Source organism: Cynoglossus semilaevis, chromosome 15 (assembly GCF_000523025.1).
Source record: "Cynoglossus semilaevis isolate Cse_v1.0 chromosome 15, Cse_v1.0, whole genome shotgun sequence".
Lineage (NCBI taxonomy): Eukaryota > Metazoa > Chordata > Actinopteri > Pleuronectiformes > Cynoglossidae > Cynoglossus > Cynoglossus semilaevis.
In genome coordinates, this window is record NC_024321.1 from 19,958,814 (window position 1) to 19,978,017 (window position 19,204).

At 46.8% G+C, this 19,204-nt stretch overlaps 3 protein-coding genes and 1 long non-coding RNA gene across 6 annotated transcripts in view; all 4 read left to right on the plus strand.

The window, feature by feature from the left end:
* The window catches only part of LOC103391437 (magnesium transporter protein 1), a 5,228-nt gene extending 3,267 nt beyond the window's left edge, over nucleotides 1–1,961 (plus strand). The window contains exons 8-10 of the mRNA XM_008327703.3: nucleotides 125–199; nucleotides 453–543; nucleotides 1,188–1,961. Of these exons, the coding sequence (XP_008325925.1) occupies nucleotides 125–199; nucleotides 453–543; nucleotides 1,188–1,203 (182 nt within the window). The 3' untranslated portion in view covers nucleotides 1,204–1,961. The remainder of the gene's footprint in view (nucleotides 1–124; nucleotides 200–452; nucleotides 544–1,187) is intronic.
* A 443-nt stretch (nucleotides 1,962–2,404) lies between these two features.
* Nucleotides 2,405–5,061, plus strand: tmem129 (transmembrane protein 129, E3 ubiquitin protein ligase). 2 transcript variants are annotated; one of them, XM_008327701.3, is made up of 7 exons: nucleotides 2,405–2,728; nucleotides 2,989–3,047; nucleotides 3,137–3,394; nucleotides 3,686–3,846; nucleotides 3,930–4,089; nucleotides 4,166–4,238; nucleotides 4,615–5,061. In XM_008327701.3, exons 1-7 carry the CDS (start codon nucleotides 2,524–2,526, stop codon nucleotides 4,797–4,799), a joined length of 1,101 nt encoding a protein of 366 aa, XP_008325923.1. In that variant the 5' UTR covers nucleotides 2,405–2,523; the 3' UTR covers nucleotides 4,800–5,061. The 2 variants fall into 2 exon arrangements, with proteins under 2 accessions (XP_008325923.1, XP_016894832.1); XM_017039343.2 differs by having other exon boundaries at nucleotides 2,718–2,858.
* A 584-nt stretch (nucleotides 5,062–5,645) lies between these two features.
* Nucleotides 5,646–15,127, plus strand: fbxo38 (F-box protein 38). The gene is made up of 21 exons (XM_008327699.3): nucleotides 5,646–6,159; nucleotides 6,509–6,722; nucleotides 6,791–6,924; nucleotides 7,184–7,347; nucleotides 7,623–7,788; nucleotides 7,964–8,239; nucleotides 8,364–8,457; nucleotides 8,591–8,721; nucleotides 8,797–8,967; nucleotides 9,040–9,182; nucleotides 9,292–9,472; nucleotides 10,077–10,274; nucleotides 10,351–10,509; nucleotides 11,227–11,841; nucleotides 11,928–12,028; nucleotides 12,176–12,278; nucleotides 12,515–12,681; nucleotides 12,804–12,949; nucleotides 13,456–13,559; nucleotides 13,690–13,803; nucleotides 13,877–15,127. Exons 2-21 carry the CDS (start codon nucleotides 6,589–6,591, stop codon nucleotides 14,053–14,055), a joined length of 3,480 nt encoding a protein of 1,159 aa, XP_008325921.1. The 5' UTR covers nucleotides 5,646–6,159; nucleotides 6,509–6,588; the 3' UTR covers nucleotides 14,056–15,127.
* Nucleotides 15,128–17,756: 2,629 nt separating this feature from the next.
* Nucleotides 17,757–19,204, plus strand: part of LOC112488171 (uncharacterized) — a 5,349-nt gene continuing 3,901 nt past the window's right edge. For both annotated transcript variants that reach the window (XR_003051992.1, XR_003051991.1), the window contains exon 1: nucleotides 17,757–18,077. This is a non-coding gene — a long non-coding RNA (uncharacterized LOC112488171). The remainder of the gene's footprint in view (nucleotides 18,078–19,204) is intronic.

Here is a 19,204-nt window from a genome sequence, read left to right on the forward strand (position 1 = left end):
CTGGAGCTGGAGCCGGAGCTTTATTTTGATTATAACCCTCAGTCTGAGTGGAGCGATGTCACACCTATACTTGTGTTTATACCTTTAGCTGTACATTCTGTTCGAACCTTGACCTTTGTGTCAGATGCTGCCGTTACCATGGGAATCGTGCTGCTGTGTGAAGCAGCCACGTCTGATGTGGACATTGGGAAGAGGAAGAGTACGTACACACACACACACACACACACACACTGTATGTTTTTGTCTAAATGTTGAACATCCTTCAAAATGTTACTCCAATCAGAGGTCACCAACCAGTGGTTCCTGCTCCAGACGGTCCCCTCAGAGACCAGGACAGCTGGAACTGATCCTGGTCCACATTAGTTTTAATGTTCACAACTGAACTTTTGGACATTCAGGACCTCAGGAGCCTGAACACAACCTGTGTCTGTGTGTGTGTGTGTGTGTGTCAGTCATGTGTGTAGCAGGTATCAGCCTGGTGGTGCTGTTCTTCAGCTGGTTGTTGTCCATATTCAGAGCCAAGTACCATGGTTATCCATACAGGTGTGTGATCTGACCAGTTCTTCTCACCTCTCTGACCGTCTGTTATTGCTCTGTCTGTTATTGTTCTGACCGTCTGGGTTTGTTCTGACCGTCTGGGTTTGTTCTGACCGTCTGGTTTTGTTCTGTCCGTCTGTTATTGCTCTGTCTGTTATTGTTCTGACCGTCTGTTATTGTTCTGACCGTCTGTTATTGTTCTGACCGTCTGGTTTTGTTCTGTCCGTCTGTTATTGCTCTGTCTGTTTTTGTTCTGACCGGCTGTTATTTGTCGGACCGTCTGTTATTGCTCTGTCTGTTATTGTTCTGACCGCATGTTTTTGTTCTGACCGGCTGTTATTTGTCGGACCGTCTGTTATTGCTCTGTCTGTTATTGTTCTGACCGTCTGGTTTTGTTCTGTCCGTCTGTTATTGCTCTGTCTGTTATTGTTCTGACCGTTTGTTATTGTTCTGCCCGTCTGTTATTGTTCTGACCGTCTGTTATTGTTTTGACCGTCTGTTTTTGCTTTGACCGTCTGTTTTTGCTTTGACCGTCTGTTTTTGCTTTGACCGTCTGTTTTTGCTTTGACCGTCTGTTTTTGCTTTGACCGTCTGTTTTTGCTTTGACCGTCTGTTTTTGTTCTGACCAAATCTGCTCCTCTGTGTTGCAGCTTCCTGATGAGTTAGAACTTGACTGACGTGACAACGATGACTCTTTGCTAAGCCATGATTGGTCGTCTGCTCCGTCCAGTTAGAATGCACCCCCCCCCACACAGACTAACACAGTGCCTTTAACAGTCACTTCACGTCCACACCGTCCCAGTCCTGAAGTTCTCCAACAGTACCAGGGTCCTCATCAGTCCCAGTCTTTCCTTTGTTCCTGGGGACAATCGTACAGTTTCACCGTCAAAGTCAAAGAACATTTCAGTCATGTTGACACTGCTACTACAGCATCACTACACTGTCACAACACTGTTAGTCAGTCAGCTGACTTTAAAACCCACGGCCGTTGGTGTGACCCAGTCTCTGGTCATCACCAGGACCAGAGAGCGGGCTGGGCCGCAGCTGGACAGTCAACAGTCCAACATGGGTCTGATGTTTTTGTCTCCAGCCCATCTATGAATAGTCTAATAACACCCCCCCGCCCCCCGTCTCGCCCCTCCCTCACCTGTCAGAGTAGTACTGTAAGGAGTATTACTGTTATTCATATAACATGGCAGTGTTTTTATTTTGGAAGTTTTCCGTACAGTCTTCCCATCAGTAGAGCTGCAGTGAACTGGTAAAAAGACGACCCACTGGACCAGTGGACCTGGACCAGTGGACCTGGACCAGTGGACCTGGACCAGTGGACCTGGTCTGGTCTTCTGTTGGATGTGGACACACTCTGTTTGAAGAATATCTGTGTAAACTGTGACATTAAAGTGCCTTAACTGCACCCCCCCTCACCCCTCCAGTCTGTGTGTCTTCTCTGTCCTCACATCACAGTATTCCTGTTGAAAGTGGACACACGCACACACCAAAATGTTGACCATCCTGTCAACATCATATACATCAATGTCAGATGTGTTTTCACAGGTGACATTTTCATGGATTAATTAATAAAAATCCTTTCATTTAAGCTGGTCGATTTTGAGACTCTGTACTGCCACCTACTGGGTCAGTTTTCCAGTGCTACCTTTCTATCCACACATTTGAAATAATTGAAAAACCGAATGTTTTTCATTTGTTCTGTTTGCTGTTTAAAACACGAATGTTTCCGGGACAACAAAAGACGTCGCTACAGTTTTCTTTGTAAAGTCAAGTTGACGTAAAGGAGTTTTTTTAGCTTCTTCCGCCAGGCGGCAGCAGTGTCATTCGGTGAGCGACAGGTAGCGTATAAAGTTCAAAGAAGAAAAGACGTAGTCGTAAACATATAAGGAAGCGTGATGACGTCACCTGGTGTTATTTTCAAAGATGTGTAGAACAGTAAGGGGTCTAAAGCTGTGGCTCAGCTGTTAGCGGACCATCATGGAGAGCCCGGAGCTCAGCTTCACTCTGGTCTACGTCGTCTTCGCTCTCTGCTTCGTCTTCACTCCTAACGAGTTCCGCTCCGCCGGGTTGACGGTACAGAACCTGTTTTCGTCCTGGTTGGGCAGCGAGGATGTGGCCTTCATCCATTACCACGTCCGCAGAACTAGTGTCACCCTGCTGCTCCATTCTGCACTGCCTATAGGTAACCGACTCCTGACCCGTGTGTCCCCCCCACACTGGTCAGCCATCAGCGGTGACCTCACTGCTGATGTCATACGTCACACGTCCTGCGGTAAAACGGACTGAAGGTTTGAGGGAAATTCAACACCAATGTAAAGATCTAGCTTTGTGGTTGGAGCGAAACAGAACTTTTACAGATTCATGACGTCACCCTGTTTTCGGTCTCCATGGACAGGTGACGTGGCTGTCGGTCATAGTTCCTAACGCTTCTCCTCTGTGCAGGTTACTATCTGGGAATGACGATTGCTGTTCCAGAGAAAAACTTGGGAAACATTCACCAGGTCTGTGTCTCTTCCGCTCTGTCCTCCCCTCTGTCCTCCACTCTCTCTGTGTCACGTCTTCACCCTAACCCTCTGTGTCTCCCCCTCAGCTCAGCAGCAGTTGGAAGACTTTTGTCCTCCTGTCTGTCTGTCTCCATTTGGCCAGCTGGACGCTTGTCTTCTACTGGTCCTGTCATCAGTGGAGAAACCATCCCATCAGCCTGGGACTGCGGGCCCACACGCAGCCTCCGTTCTTGAGCTGGGGTTCTGTTGCGTCCAGCATCAACACTGAGTTCAGACGCATCGACAAGTTCGCTACAGGAGCCCCTGGAGCTCGCGTCATCGTCACTGACAACTGGGTGTTGAAGGTGAGTCTGGAGGTCACATGACCAGGGTTGGACTGTTACCGTTAGGGTCCTGGTGGAACTAGGTACCAGACAGGGAGGTGATGGTTTCCTCAGCGGTGGAAAAGTTAGTCTGACACTTGACCATAACAAAACTAACAAGCGGTCGTCTCCATGACGATACATCTAGCTTTTCATTTTGATCTCATTCTTTAAAACGTAAGATTTGTTCATAAAAATACTATCAATCACTATTTTAACTATGGAGAAAAAGATGAATGGAGTGAAGAGCGCCACCGTGCCGTCTGCCTTCAGGTGACCACCTATCACGTCTACATGGCCTTACAAAATGACTGTCATGTCACGGTGACAGAGTCCAGGCAGCACCAGCTGAGTCCAGACTCTCTGTCCCCGGCTCAGATCCTCACCATGAGAGTGAGCAGCATCAACCCAGCCATCAGGCCCTTTGACATCAGGTGATCTGACTTTAGTTCATGACAAACCTGTTGTTTGTTCTGTGTCCACAGTCTCTCACTGAATAAATGGTCGTTCTCTCCAGGCTCAACTCCACAGAGTACGCCGATCTGAGGGATAAGCTGCGTGCTCCAATCAGGAACTCTGCTGATGTGGTGATTCACCAGACCATCAGTGAACTGTTCCTGGATACGTTCAGAGCACAGGTGGCGCTCAACCAGCCCTATGGCCTGCCCACTGGACAGGTGAGTCACTGATCAGTCTCCTGAGAAGACCAGCGTAGAGTGGACTGACTGAAGGATGTTTCCTCTCTCCATCCAGGAGGTGGAGCTCTGTATTGGCTGTATGCAGGTTCCAGCAAACACGAAGCTGCTCAGACTCTGTCGCCCAGAAGGTGAATTTGTCCAAAAAGGTTAAAAAGCAAAGAAATTCAATTCATTTGGCTTCATGAAAATGATCATCCAACTTTTTAGCAGATTGTTGTCATTCTATTCAGCATTTTATTGCAAACAAATTGTTCAGGGAGGTCATTATCAGTTTGAATAAAGAAAGAGAGGCTAGTTAAAGTAAAGGTGAAAAGTTGATGATAAACCATCATCTAACTTGAACCATTGGTTAACTTGAACCATTGGTTAACTTGAACCATCTGCTAACTTAGACCATCAGTTAACTTGAACCATCGGTTAACTTGAACCATCAGTTAACTTGAACCATCAGCTAACTTAGACCGTGTGTGTGTGTGTGTGTGTGTGTGTGTGTGTGTGTTTCAGGAGGTGACAACGAGTCAGACTGCCAGCCCTGCTTCTGCAGACCTATGTGGTGTTTGTCCTGCCTGGGCCGATGGTTTGCCAGCCGTCAGGACCAGCAGAGACCAGAGACCTGGTTGTCCAGTACAGTCCCGTGTCCGACGTGTCGAGCCAGATTCTGTATACTGGACGTCTGTGTGGTTCACTGACACACAGACATTTTCATATTCTCAACGTTCCTGTGGGATATGGCCTTACAAAAACGTTAAAAAGTTTTTATTTCAAGTGCACTTTTTGTCAGCCATATTCGGTGTTTCCTGTTTTCTGATGTGCTGACATCAGGGGTTGAAATGAAGGAAATTCAAAATCTGTAAACATCAGGTGCAGTGCTGTCAGAGCAGTTGTAGCAGGAATCCTGGGTAATGAAAGTAAATAAACGCAGTCGCTCTTCTCCTTCATTGGACAAACACACTCTGGTTTATTATAGTCAATTTATTGGACTATAAAATGATTCTTTGTGTCCAGAGGATTTGGACCAGTGCAGACTGAGGTGAAGTGGGGTTGATCATGGACACGGGTGGAGGTGCTGAGAAGCTGACCTCCATCACCTTACTGTTCTTTCAAGACATTATTTTCTTTTGCTACTTATTTTGGTAAAGACTTCTCTCTGTCCTGCTCACTTGGCTTTTCATTCTCTGCATGTTTTATTAGTTTTAGTAGTTTTCTCTACTTATTTCTGGATCACAGTGCATACCTACATCAGCCAGTGGACGGAGGCTGGCTCCACCTCAGCTAACTAGGTAACCAGGAGTGTTGACTAACGTGAGACGTAAAAGGTCTGTAATGTCTGTACTTGTTATTTGGGAATCTTTTTAAAGTAATGTTAGAATAAACATGTTTGGTCTCTGAGGGGAGCTTTACACCATCAATGGAGAAAGACACTTTTATAAATTATAACCCTATGTAGAACATTTACAAACATCCTATAACTTTCTTGTTTTTTTTTTTTATTAATTTTTTGTCAGAATTTGTAAAAACAAAAGCGTGATGCTATCTGCTAGGATTTTAAACCAGCGGTAAAGCAAGACAGAGCCTCACCTGACCATGAAACGTTGTTGTTCTATCATTTTTATTAAGAAAGCTGAAGGAACCAAACGTTCGTATTGTTCTCAGGCTGATGGTCGATGGTCAGGAGAGCTGACACAGAACCACCAGACGATACAGAATTATTAGCCGTGTACCTTTAAAATGGAAATGACAAAACGGGCTTTCAGTTGGTTTGTGGCGATGGGGCAGTATAGCGCCAGACATCGTACAGTCCGCCGGAAAGAGAAGAAGAAGAAGCAGCAGCAACGACAACTGCAGTCGACGGCGACGACGAAGAAGAAGCAGCAACAGCAACGACAACTGCAGTCGACGACGAAGAAGAAGCAGCAGCAGACGAAGAAGAAGAAGAAGCAACGGCTGGAGTTGACGAGATCAACATAGTTCACAGCTGTGTTTATGTGAAACTTGAACTCTGGCAGGATGGAGGCAGAGAAGCGCAGTGTTTGTGCGACAGAAACACAGGTAGAGACACTGCAGTCACAGACTCACACACTCATTTACTCCTTTGTGTAGCTGCAGCCGTGCTAACTGAGCTAGCTTTGACAGAAAGTCATTTGAGGTTGAGCAGATGAACGCGTTTTAATCTGAAGTGTGAGCAGCAACACCGTTCGTTCGTAGTGTTGTGGGTCAGAAAGCTCAGTGTGGCGGTGTCACCGTGAGGTGTTGTAGTGGAGTTGGTTTGTGTTTGTGTTGTAGCTCCTTCAGCTAAGGTATTAGCCTGTCGGGCTGCACTGTACGACTGTCATGTACAATGACCCGAGTAAACGACAGATGGCCATCATATTTCTCATAAGTGTGTGCTTTTATCCAGATCTGAGTTCATGCTTGGTAGAAAACAGACTTTGGGCTCCAGCAGTGAGGGTGTGCGGGTCAAAGCCCAGGGCAGTCCCAATGGGTCCAAGGAGGAAATCTTCAAAGGTCCAGTTATTGGGCAGCAACACTGGTGGGACAGTGTCATCAAGTCCCAGCGAGTCGAAGGACTACATCAACGAGCTGTCCCATGAAGTCCTGTGTCATGTCTTCAGGTATTTGAACAGAACAAACTTCCTGTTCAAACAGGAACTACATGGTTTCAAATAAATGTTTTTTGCAGGTACCTCCCCATGAAGGACATCATGTGTATGGAGAGTCTGTCCAGGAAGCTCCGGGAAGCTGTGACCCTGTACCTGCGAGTGGTCAAAGTGGTGGACCTGTGTGCTGGTCGTTGGTGGGAGTACATGCCCTCAGGTGAAGAGCCCGCCACAGTCTGTTCACATGTGTCTGCCAGCAGTGTGTCCTATCCTGCCCCACTACGGGGCAGTGGTGGCTTAGTGGTTAAGGAAGCGGACTTGGGTCCGGCAGCTTTTCAGTTTCGAGTCCCCCAGCTGCCAATTCACCACAGACTTTGGTGATGGGTTAAAAGCAGAGCTCACGTTTGGCTTTGTGCGGTGGTGCAGTGGTGTGACACAGAGTTGACTTTCTCTTCTTGTCTTCTTCTCTGCCTCAGGCTTCACAGACAGCAGTTTCCTTCTCCTTCTAAAGAAGATGCCAGACCTGGAGCAGCTTTACGGCCTCCACCCTCGATATCTGGAGAGGAGGAGAGTCCGAGGCTACGAGGCCTTCAGTATACCAGGAGTGCTGGAGGCTCTGCAGGCCTGTCCCAATCTACTGGTTAGTCTCCAGTGTAGGAGGAATGCAGTACTACAGTCTCGTGTTGTGAAAGTATCTGTGTACACCTGCACCCGGATTAAATGTATCCCAAATACCATGTTGACCTGGCACCTACCTTAGACACCTGATCTTTGTCCATCAACACCCTGTCTGATGGACTAGTCAGGCGACAGCAGCACGAGGTTCTTGGTTCAAAGCTTCAGGAGTTCATGTGTGCCCTCCCCGCCCCCCCACCCCTCCCTCTCTCTGACCACTAACTCTGCCTCTCCTGTCAGGGTGTGGAGACCTCTCATCTGGAGTTGGTGGAGGCCATATGGAACTACATGCCCCAGGTTCACATATTAGGAAAGTTTCGCAACCGTAACGGTGCGTTTCCCATTCCTGCAGAAAACAAACTGAGCATTCCCATAACTGCAAAGATCCAGACTCTACATCTTGTGGGTGAGTAACTTCTCACCCTCAAACCAGCCCTCCTCTATCTGTAGGATGATTGTCAGTTAGGTTTGAGGTTTGGCGTAGGCTATGACATCATCAGTGTTGTGACATCATTGACAGTCGATCCTCTTTGCGCTAGTTGTTTTTGTTCTTTTCAACGAACATGTGTTTCTGATTGTAGGAGTCAATGTCCCAGAGATTCCCTGTATATCCATGCTGCGGCACCTGTACGTGAAGTGGGTCCGGTTCACCAAACCACAACCCTTTAAGGATTTCCTGTGTGTGAGCTTGAGAACCTTTGTCATGAGGAACTGTGCAGGACCAACCAACTCCCTCAAATATGTTCCCCTGGTCACAGGTTTAGCATCAGCGCGAAACCTGGAGCAGCTAGAGCTGGTGAGAGTTCCCTTCCTGGGAGGACTGATCCAACATGTGGTGGAGGACAGTTGGAGATCAGGTGAAGACCACACACACCCTTGGTCATGTCCAAGCTAAACAGAAATATCTGTTGTAGACTTGAGGTGAGGTGAATGTCGGCTCCAACGAACACTGGTCTTCTGTGATTGTGTGTTTGTCGACAGGAGGGTTTAGAAACCTGCACACCATCGTCTTTGGAGCCTGTAAGAACGCTCTGGAGGTGGACCTGGGCTACCTCATCATCACTGCCGCCCGCAGGTTCTCACCCAGCTCTTTTAACCACACTGTGTGTGTGTGTGTGTGTGTGTGTGTGTGTGCGTGCGTGCGTGCGTGTGTGCGTGCAGTGTCCAGACACCTGCTGTTTCACTGTGATTGTCTTCTTTCTCCACAGGCTACATGAGCTGCGTATTCAGCCCTCGCTGACCAAAGATGGAGTTTTCTCAGCTCTCAAAATGGCCGAGCTGGAGTTCCCACAGTTTGAAACTCTTCATCTGGGATTTGTTGATGAATTTCTGCTCCAGTGTAAGTGGCCAACATTCAACCTTTAGATGTTCTGAAGGTCTTGACTTTGACTGAGTGAGGTCTACCTGTGCCCAGGTAAGATGAGTCACTCGGAGCTGGTGAAGTACGGTCTGGCCGATGTGATTGAGAACCCAGGCATCATCACAGATATTGGCATAAAGGTGGTGAACGAGGTGTTTACCAATGTCAAATACCTGCTCATCTACAACTGCCCCCACCTCCACAACCCCCACCACTGGATTACAGGTAAACTACCAACCTGACTCGCTGTGGGCCCTGGTACCAGGTTATCGAGGTCCAAACTCTGTGTGTTTGTAGATCATTCTAGATGGAGTCGCCTGGTGGACCTCACCCTCGTACGCTGTCACGCTATAAAACTGGAGTCTTTCTCTCAGTTCATTGAGCTGCTGCCAAGTCTGGAGTTCATCTGTCTGGACCAGATGTTTAGAGAACCACCCAAGGTGATGTTTAGGACCTGCTCATTACTATAACCACATGTGTACACACACATGTGATATATAGATAGATAGATAGATAGATAGATGTGTGTGTGTGTGTGTGTGTTTTTAGGGCTGTGCCAGGGTGGGTCTGAGTGCAGGGACTGGGATTGGAGTGTCCTCAGCCCTGGTCAGCAACCAGAACTCCAACAATGAGAATGAGAACAACAACAACAACCACCACAACAACAACGAGGCCAACCTCCCCCCTGCTCCTCCAGCTGTCAACAACAACCAAAGGCAGCAGCAGAATGGTAAGGACAGAGGAGTGACTCCTTGTAGTGGCAGTGGTGAGTTAGTTGGTTAAGGAAGCCGACTTGGGTCCGGAAGGCTTCAGGTTCCAAGTTACCTCTGAGCATGGCACCGTCCCCACACACTACTCCCCGGCGCTTACTGTGAAGCTGCCCCCTGCTGACTGTGGTGATGGGTTAAAAGCAGAGGTCACGTTTAATTGTGTGCTGTGGTGCAGTGGTGTGTCACAATGACGTGTAGTTCACTTTACTTGAGCCCTTGACCCCTTGTTTGCCCTCGTTGTTTTGGTCGCCTTTTCCTGGATATGAACTTGAAGCTGAAATGAATGAACATGTGCAGAGGCTGTGACTGTAGTGGATGTCTTTATCTGCTCAGCTGCTTCTTCTGACTAGGACAGTAATGTCATCACTGGACACTCTCTGACACTCAAGCTCTTCCTACAGTGAGGGCTGCACGGTTCATAGATCTTAGACTCTTATTTGCTCTGCAGGCAACTGTTCTGTTCTATCCCTGACCCTGACCCCTGTACTGATTACAGTGTAACTACACAGTAACTGATGAGCAAAGTCAAACATAACTGTTGTTTTTGTCTGTAAACGAACGCAGCACCAGTTGAGGTTAATGGAATGGTAGAAGAGGCAGAAGATGAGGAGGAGGTGATCCTGGAGGAGAACAACATGGAGGCTGAACCTCAGCTTGGCCTGAAAGGAGGCAACAGAGAGGAGAGTGTGGAAGGAGCCAACGCAGCTTCAGGAAGTGGTCAGGCAGCTGAAACCTCTCCGTTTCCTGATGAGGAACAAGCAGGTGTGCTTCTGTGAGTTTTCATTCTCTGTGAGGAGGCAGCAGTTTTCATCTCAGCTCTCTCGTGTCCCCTCTCCAGGTCCCAGTGGTTTAGTCCAGCAGTGCAGACCGTCCACTGCTGATGTCCCCAAGGCTGCAGTGGTCATATCAGACTCAGACAGTGAAGAGGACGACGGCCTCGTTTCAAGGCTGATACCGGCAGCTTCCCCTTTACAGCAGCCAGCTTCCTGTACAGAAGGTCAACCAAGCTCTCCATTCACAACACACCCTAGTGTGAAATTTCACACACTAGTCTACAAAAAGAAAGCAAATGATTCATTGCTGTTTTATGTGTTGTACTCCAGAGTAAAAAACAGATGCAAATGTTTAAATACAGGCAACGATCAACTCTTCTCCACCATAAGGATCAGTATTTAGTTTGGATCTAACGATACGTTTTTTCTTTAAAACAAACGACCTTCAGTCAAACTGTGACCAAATCCACTGATCTCCTCTCTGTCAGAACTGGGTCAAATCCCATCACCAACTGACATCACCATTGATCTGCTCTGTTTATACTGGTCAAACTGGTCTGGTCTGGTTGACCTGGTTAACTGTCAGTATATGAAACAACAACAACAGAAAGAGTTCCTTTCTTTACAGGAACTCTGGAGAACACTGTTGGTGTCTGTGGAACCAGTTCTTCCCATGTTCTGTTCCAACACCTGAATGTCTCTGTCTGGGTTTGATAGTGGGTCACAACCAATGTTTTTAGGAGCATACTGCCACCTACGGTTCAAACCGACCTGGTTAACTAAAAATATATTATAATTAAATGTTTTACTGTGTCTCTGTCACCGCCTTCCTCTAAATCAGATTCAGAGATTGCCATGTTCGTTCATCCGCTCGTTTTGTCAGTATTTCATTACACATCGGTGATTGGACTGGATCACAGTTTCACTGTGTGTGTTTCCAGGTAAAGGAAAGACTCCTCTGCGGCGGAGCAACAGTGCAGTTGCGTCCGGGTCAGAGGGCAGGACCAAGGCCCGACCGTCCATCAGCAGCTGTGAGAAGAGCTGCCAGGTGACGAGTGAACAGATCAAGGCAGACATGAAGGCTGCTGCAGAGAATAGCAGGAGGAGCAGCAGCAAAGGAGTGAGCACAGAGGCTCAGGAGCCGGCTCACAGGAGCGACTGTGGGACACCGCCCACCTCCGTCATCCCTGGAACAGCCACCAGGAGCAGAGTCAGGCCTACAGCTCCCTCTGTGGTTGAGGCTGGAGCTGCAGTGGGAGGCGGAGCAACATCCACCAGGCCACTGGGTGGATGTGGGAGAATGATCCAAGCGTCGAGCCACAGAACAACAACAACAACGACAACAACAACAACCAATGATAGGACTTCAGGTGGAGGAGGCACTAATGATAAAACAGTGGCTCCCTCTAGAGCAGGGGCAGGAGACGGCAGCCCGTCCATCAGAGGGACTGCAGGAACCCCTGCTGGTCAGGTCAGAGAGCAGGACTTCGTCCCAAGAAGACCTTTGACCCGCTCTCGCACTCGTATGTCTTCTGTGTCCCTGGTACCTGAGACGGGTAAGGAAAGAGAAGCTGCTACTCAGAATTTAAGGCTGACGTTTCAAACTATTTGGGTTAAAAATAGTTTTTTGGTTGTTGTATAGATCTTCCAAGAGCCAGGCCTCGAGTTGCAGTGAGGAGAAAACGAATGGCTGACAAATCAACCAGTACGTCCGACCCAGTCACTGAGGATGACCATGTACAGGTACACACACACACAAAACTGTAGACAGTGAAGCCATCAACTGGAGAAAATGTCCACAAAGTGACAGAAAAGGTTCCCTAGTCGTAGGCTTAGAAGCTGAACGACAGAGAGGTGAGGTTTCAAACAGGTTTGGTTGTTTATTTACAGGTTTTGTCTCTGAAGAGTAAGAACTTGGTCGGCATCACTGTCACAAACTGTGGAATCACTGACCTGGTCCTCAAAGACTGTCCCAAGATGATGTTCATCCATGGTAATGTTTTAAATATTCTCAGATGACTGAGGCTGAAGAAGTCCTTCAACAAACTAATGAACATCTGCTCTGTGATATTTGAGTTTCATTGACGGTCTGTCTCTGATGGTCCATCAATGATGGTCTGTCTCTGACGGTCTGTCTCTGACGGTCTGTCTCTGATGGTCCATCAACGACGGTCCATCTCTGGTCCATCAATGACGGTCCATCCTTGCTCCTGTGCTGTGTGTGTGCAGCCACCAGGTGCCGAGTGTTGAAGCAGCTCAGAGTAGAGAACGCACCCATAGTCAACAGATTTGACTATGCTCAGTGTAAGAAGCTGGACATGGAACAGGTTCTGGATCAGATTTTAAGAATGCCTCCAGAGAGAAACCGCATCATCTACATGCGCCCAATGCATCAGGTGAGCTGTTAGCAGCGTATTACCCTGTAGCTCCACCTACAGTCAAGTGGGAGATGTTTGTCTGTCTGTTTGTCTGGGGACGTAGAAACGGGGATGTGATCTCTGCTTGTCCCTCTTTTCAGATTGACACTGTAGCGTTGGAGCGTCAGCTCTTCCAGGGTCCGTATCCGTACCACATCGCCATCGTGCACGAGTTCAGTAACCCGCCGAACATTCGAAACAAGGTTCGCATCCGCAGCTGGATGGACACAATCGCCAACATCAGTCAGTGAGTGATGTGAACAGATGATGACGACATATAAAAGCACTCCCATGTCTTCATATATAATGGTGTAAAAACATGGTCTGACCAGAGGTGTCTTCTGGCCAGAGCCATGTTGTGGACAACATGCTTCATGAACATTTCTGCTCATAAACCCACACAGTGTGTGTGAGCTTCACTGACCTGTTCTAGGAAATGATAAACCAACGTTTGTCTTAATACATGGATCAAATCGCTTAGCTTAGCTTAGCATCATTAGGCTGCTCGTTTTTCATGTCCTCAGTCACTGCGTCCCTTCATCTTGTCACGTGTCCACTCCCTCCCTGGGGACACAGTCAGACCGTCCAAACCTATTGGACTGCTGATCAGATCATCTGTGTGAGACCTCACTGTGACCAAAGATGTCCAATGGACAGGGAATCTGTCCGTTAGGTCAAACCTTAATGTAGACATAATGTGAGTGAGACATCAGCTGATTGGTGTGCGTCTCTGTCTGTCCCTTTTTCCCTCAGAGAGTTGATCAAGTATGAGTTCTTCCCAGAGGCTACAAGGACAGAAGAGGACATCAAGAAATATCCCAGATATCCCTGGGGCAGGGACATCTATACACTGGAGGGTAACAGTCACATCTGCCCCAGTTCTTTTATATATTTGGAGGTGGACACATTCTTACACAGGACGGTCCGGTGGACAGTAAGACAGACTGATATCATTAGCCTCTAATATGTTAACCTTCTGTGATTCAGGGACTGTGGACGGCGCCCCCTATAGCATGATAACAGATTTTCCCTGGCTGAGGACCCTGAGGTCAGCTGCTCCAAATTGCTACGCCCGTTATGACTTTGAGGACGATGAAAGCTGTGAGTGAAGCTGCTGTCACAATGTACATACTCCACCTTCGCACTAACTAACCTTCGACCTTTCTCCTGTCAGCCACCATCTACGCCCCGCGGCGTAAAGGACAGCTTTCAGCTGACATCTGCATGGAGACCATAGGAGAGGAGATCTCTGAGCGCCGTCAGAGCAAAAGAGGAGTGTTCCAGAGGGTGGTGGTCCTTTTCCTCCACCACTGTGATACTCCAGGAGAACCCGTGGACGACGACTACATCTAGAAGGTGGAGTTGTTGTGATGTCACAGAGGTTCCTGCAGCGGCATTGGTCTGAAGGACACAGATGTAAGTTAGTGCTGCGTTCTTTCACACTGCTGTGAAGTCCGAGTATATCGGCTTCACGGACAGCAACAGTGAAAGGGCAGTAGGGGGCGCTGTATCAGCTGAGATATGGCTGCAAGCGCATGTTAAAAGCACTTTAAAAACACACACACACACACACACACACACACACACACACTCCTCCAAAGAATGCACACGGTTGTGGTTTCCAGGCAGGCACCGTTCATCAATCATCCTGCGTCTGCTGAGTGTCTCGGCCAATCAGCAGAGCTTAGACCTCTGGACCAGGTCGTTGGGTTTAGTCACCATCCTGTCTGTGGTGTTGACCTGGACTTCCTTTGTCACAGACTGTCTACCTCACTGCTACAATCATGTCCAAATCTTTTTTGATGTTTTTGGAGTGGACTTTATTTTGTGGTTGGTACTGGTTGGTGGTTCTAGACACTGATGTGGCAGCAGAAGGAGAACCATTGTAGTGGATGGACTTTACTCTGACCACTGGGGAAGAGGAGGAGGAGGAGGAGGTTCTCCAACACCACAACTGTAGAGGTCAGCCACTAAATCAGAGTGAAAACCCACCAGAACCTCCAGAACCTTCACCTGTTCTAATGTTGAGCATCAACCTAAAGCACAGCTGCTTCAGTTGGACCCGTGTCTGTGTGTGTCAACGACACGGGCCCAGCTCAGCTGTGAACCTGTGGTGGAATCGTTCACAGCCTTTTTTCTTTTTCTTTTTTTTTTAATCTTCTTGTGATGTTCTGGAGAAAGTCAGGAAGATAAAACATTTCCAGGAGCTTCGTCCATGATTTTTCAGCAGTGCCTTTGAGCTTCAGTGTGGCTGTGACTCACCCAGATATCAAAACATTGTTGAAATGCAAACAGAAAAGGAACGTCTTGGCAAAAGAGTACATCCTGTGTCCCCTCCACTGAACCACCGCGCTCCACCGTGGTCTTTATATGTTTATAAAAAAGAGCAGAGAGACTATTTCACAAATAAAACATTGGAACTCTCCTTTGTGTTGGACATCATTGTTGACTCTAACTTCATAACTGACACAGAAGTAACAAGGTGGTCATGTGACCTAATTGACTTAGATTTAATTTATTCAAACAAAATGTATTGTCTTCATCTATGTGAACTGATGTGTGAAGACAGAAATCCAACATGGCCACTTTCACTATATATATATATATACCTAAATATGCAAATATACTTAGACATATACAGTGTGCATGTATATATATACATACATATATATATATATATAGGGACAGCTTTCATAACAGGCGTAGCAAGTTGGAACTGCTGATCCAGCTCAGGGTCCTCATCCTGGATTATCATGCAGTAGGGGGCACTGTCCACAGTCTTTTTACCAAAGTGAAGGTAAAGGAAGTGACAGGAAACAGAACAGCCGCAGTTCTACCTGTAAACACTGTTCTAATCCTGGCAGCACTAATCTCTGTCTCTTCCTGCTATGACAAGTTGAAGTGTTACAAGATGAAATCACACACACACACACACACACACACACACAGTACTAGAGGACTGCTGCTGTCACTGAGTATAATCACAGTGTCTTTCTTTCCTGTGACACAAACCAGTCTGTTGTAGTGATGTTCGATACCACCCATTTCCTTTCCGATCCGATACCGAGTAAAATTCGGGCTGGTATCGCCGATATCGATACCGATATTTTATCATTTGTCTTTTAAATAATAAAAAATATGAGTATTTCAAATCATAGCTTCTTTAAGAATCCAAGGCAGAGTTTTTTATTTATTTATTTTAAACTCTGGAGTGTACTGAGGTAGCTGCCTCATTTACTATACAGTCAACACAACAATAGAAAAACCTGAGAACACAATCATATAAAATATGTCAAAACAATGTTTCAAACTCTGAAAATGTTATTTGTAAAAAAAAAAATAAAATAAATAATCTGAGGAGCCATTTGGGACCCGAAAGAGGCGGAGTCGTGAACCGAGCCAAAAGAACCGGTTCTCTAAAAAAGAGCCGAAATTCCCATCAATAGTGACTGAGTGAGAGCACGGAGTAGAGCCCCAGTGCTTACGCATGACGCACACACCCAGGCGGAAGAAGAAGTAGTCCCACCAACCGAGCGTCACTTAGACAACATCTCAATCATTTGGATACTTTTCACCATGTTTCTGTTTAGGATACACCTCATCTCAGAATGCGTAAGTATCGATATTTTGATTTCAGAATCGATTTCAGAGCATAAAGATCCAGAATCGGAAGTATCGATATTTCAGGATCGATCCGCACATCACTAGTCTGTTGTCAAACATCTTGTGGACGTCTGTGTACTGTGTGGACGTCTGTCTCAGAGGTCAGGGGTCAAATGTTGATTCATCTTGATGTTCCATAAAACCTCCTGGTAGAAAAGAGGGATTGAACCTTCTACCGCTGTTCTCAACAGTAATGAGGCACAGGTACCAGTCTTGTAGACCTGCTCATGATGGACAGCAGTGGTTCTTAACCACCGGGCCACGGCACATGAGTGTGTCGTAAGGAGCCAGGGTTTGGACATCGTCTGAGTGTAAGAGTTGAGCTGGACAGAAGTGGAGGTTTCTTTACTGTTTCATTAGTAATTGAGTTTACCAGCACCGGTGTCTTTAAACTAGCAGTTCGAAGCTGTTTGAAGCTGAAGCACATGAGTTTGGTTAACTGGTTTACCCATCAGGTGGAGCTGGGGATGACTTCACTGTCACTATGGTTAACTGTCAGCAGAAATGAAACAAAAAATCTTTTGTCATTGACTTCAAATGTTTAATATTCCTTCACACATTTCTTCTTCAAAGACACAAACGTCTGTTGGTCATGTGTTCACATGGTTCTCTCTAACTCCATCTTCAGTCCATATGAGGAAACAGAATTGATTGTCAAATGAATCTAGTTTAGTCCCTGCTCACTAATGGCCCTGTCTTCTCAGGCTGCTGTAAACAGTGAACCAGATCCAAACATTACCTTATTAAGACAGGAGAGGCCGACAACAGGCCCACTCCGGAAACACACTCTCCCACTGTGTGGATCAGTAGAAAGTGGAGACAGGCCGAGAGCCTGATGTTTAGACACCGTGACGTCATCGTGGATTAGAGTAAAATGTTCACAGTTTCAGAGACACAGCTGTGGTTCACACAAATGTGTCTCAGAGCTGCCCTTAATTACACTCACACACACACACACTTGACTTCCCTCTCCTTCTCTTTCTTCTTTCTCTCTCCCTCCATCTTCCCCAGACTCCACAGGTCACTAGTTTACCCCCGTCCCCCCCCCCCCCCCCCCCCATTCCTCTGTCATGCACCGATCAGTCCTGTCTAGAGGGGCCACTCTCTGATCTGGGCCCCTCCTCCCACTGACCATAGAAGGAAACAGAGGAATGCCTGGCTGGGAGTCCAAGGCCTTATAAGAGAGAGAGGGAGACAGAGAGAGGGGGGCAGGGAGAGGGGGACAGAGAGAGGGAGACAGAGAGAGGGGGACAGAGAGAGGGGGGCAGAGAGAGGGAGACAGAGAGAGGGGGACAGAGAGAGGGGGACAGAGAGAGGGGGACAGAGAGAGGGGGGCAGAGAGAGGGAGACAGAGAGAGGGGGACAGAGAGAGGGGGACAGAGAGAGGGGGACAGAGAGAGGGGGACAGAGAGAGGGGGACAGAGAGAGGGGGGCAGAGAGAGGGAGACAGAGAGAGGGGGACAGAGAGAGGGGGGCAGAGAGAGGGAGACAGAGAGAGGGAGACAGAGACCAGTGGAGGGTCCAGCCTGATGATAACCTCCGAGTGCAGACTTTTACAGATCTTCAGCAGTGAATGATGGGATTGGACGGTGGTTCTGTTGTTCTGATCAGGAACCACAACAGCACCGCTGGTGAACCAGGAGAGAGGTGGAGGTCCATGGTCCATGGTCCATGGTCTGTCCAGCACCTGTAGCAGAAGAAGACCAGAGAAGGTATGATCACAGAATTCACCACTGGGGGGTAGAGGACTGGGGGGGGAGGGGGGGGCATGGTCAGACTAGTTAATCTGTGTTATTAATAATTACAGCACAAACACAGTTCCACAGACACAGTTCCACAGACACAGTTCCACAGACACAGTTCCACAGACTCTAACCTCTGCTACATTTCTAACAAAATCTTCATTTATGCTGAACAAAAGTTTACAGTTTGTTCTGGTACCGTTCTGGTACCGTTCTGGTACCATCTAACTTTGGCAAAGACAATGAAGTCAGTGGTTTATATGTGTGTGTAAACTATTTTTATATAAATGTGTGTGTGTGTATTCTCTATATTTTTATGTGTGTGTGTGTGTATTCTCTATATTTTTATGTGTGCGTGTGTGTATTCTCTATATTTTTATGTGTGTGTGTGTGTGTGTATTCTCTATATTTTTATACACGTGTGTGTGTGTGATTTCTCTATATTTTTATACGTGTGTGTGTGTATTCTCTATATTTTTATACACGTGTGTGTGTGTGATTTCTCTATATTTTTATACGTGTGTGTGTGTGTATTCTATATTTATATATTTGTGTGTGTGTATTCTCTATATTTTTATACGTGTGTGTATTCTATATTTATATATTTGTGTGTGTGTATTCTCTATATTTTTATACACGTGTGTGTGTATTCTCTATATTTTTATACACGTGTGTGTGTATTCTCTATATTTTTATACGTGTGTGTATTCTATATTTATATATTTGTGTGTGTGTATTCTCTATATTTTTATACACGTGTGTATGCATACACCATATGTAAAAACAAAATGTTATGTTTGTACTCACCTGAGAAGTATTTATATCTGTGCTACTTGTACTTGTACTTGCACTTGTACTTTACTGAAGTACTGTTTCAGTTACAATTAAAATGAATGATAATGACCAGACCTGATAAATCAGTTCACACAGTATGAGTCCCACAGTGTCAGGTGTGGCTCAAACTGAGGTCCTGTTCAGGAGTCACATGAGAAAGTGTAGAGACAGAGTGGAACAGGAAATGCTGTCTTTATTTTCACAGCAGTCCAAAGCCTGAAGGCCAGTGGGTTAGCAGGACTTTCACATGACCCCCTGCACTC

What these genes read in the sequence shown, in the direction of transcription:
- tmem129 (XM_008327701.3), top strand. Translation starts at nt 2,524, where the DNA reads ATGGAGAGCCCGGAGCTCAGCTTCACTCTGGTCTACGTCGTCTTCGCT. An exon ending in CTGACAACTGGGTGTTGAAG is followed by an intron (nt 3,395 to 3,685) that starts GTGAGTCTGGAG and finishes GTCTGCCTTCAG; the next exon opens with GTGACCACCTATCACGTCTA. An exon ending in ATGGCCTGCCCACTGGACAG is followed by an intron (nt 4,090 to 4,165) that starts GTGAGTCACTGA and finishes CTCTCCATCCAG; the next exon opens with GAGGTGGAGCTCTGTATTGG.
- fbxo38 (XM_008327699.3), top strand. Translation starts at nt 6,589, where the DNA reads ATGGGTCCAAGGAGGAAATCTTCAAAGGTCCAGTTATTGGGCAGCAAC. An exon ending in ATCATCACTGCCGCCCGCAG is followed by an intron (nt 8,458 to 8,590) that starts GTTCTCACCCAG and finishes CTTTCTCCACAG; the next exon opens with GCTACATGAGCTGCGTATTC. An exon ending in TCCTGATGAGGAACAAGCAG is followed by an intron (nt 10,275 to 10,350) that starts GTGTGCTTCTGT and finishes TCCCCTCTCCAG; the next exon opens with GTCCCAGTGGTTTAGTCCAG.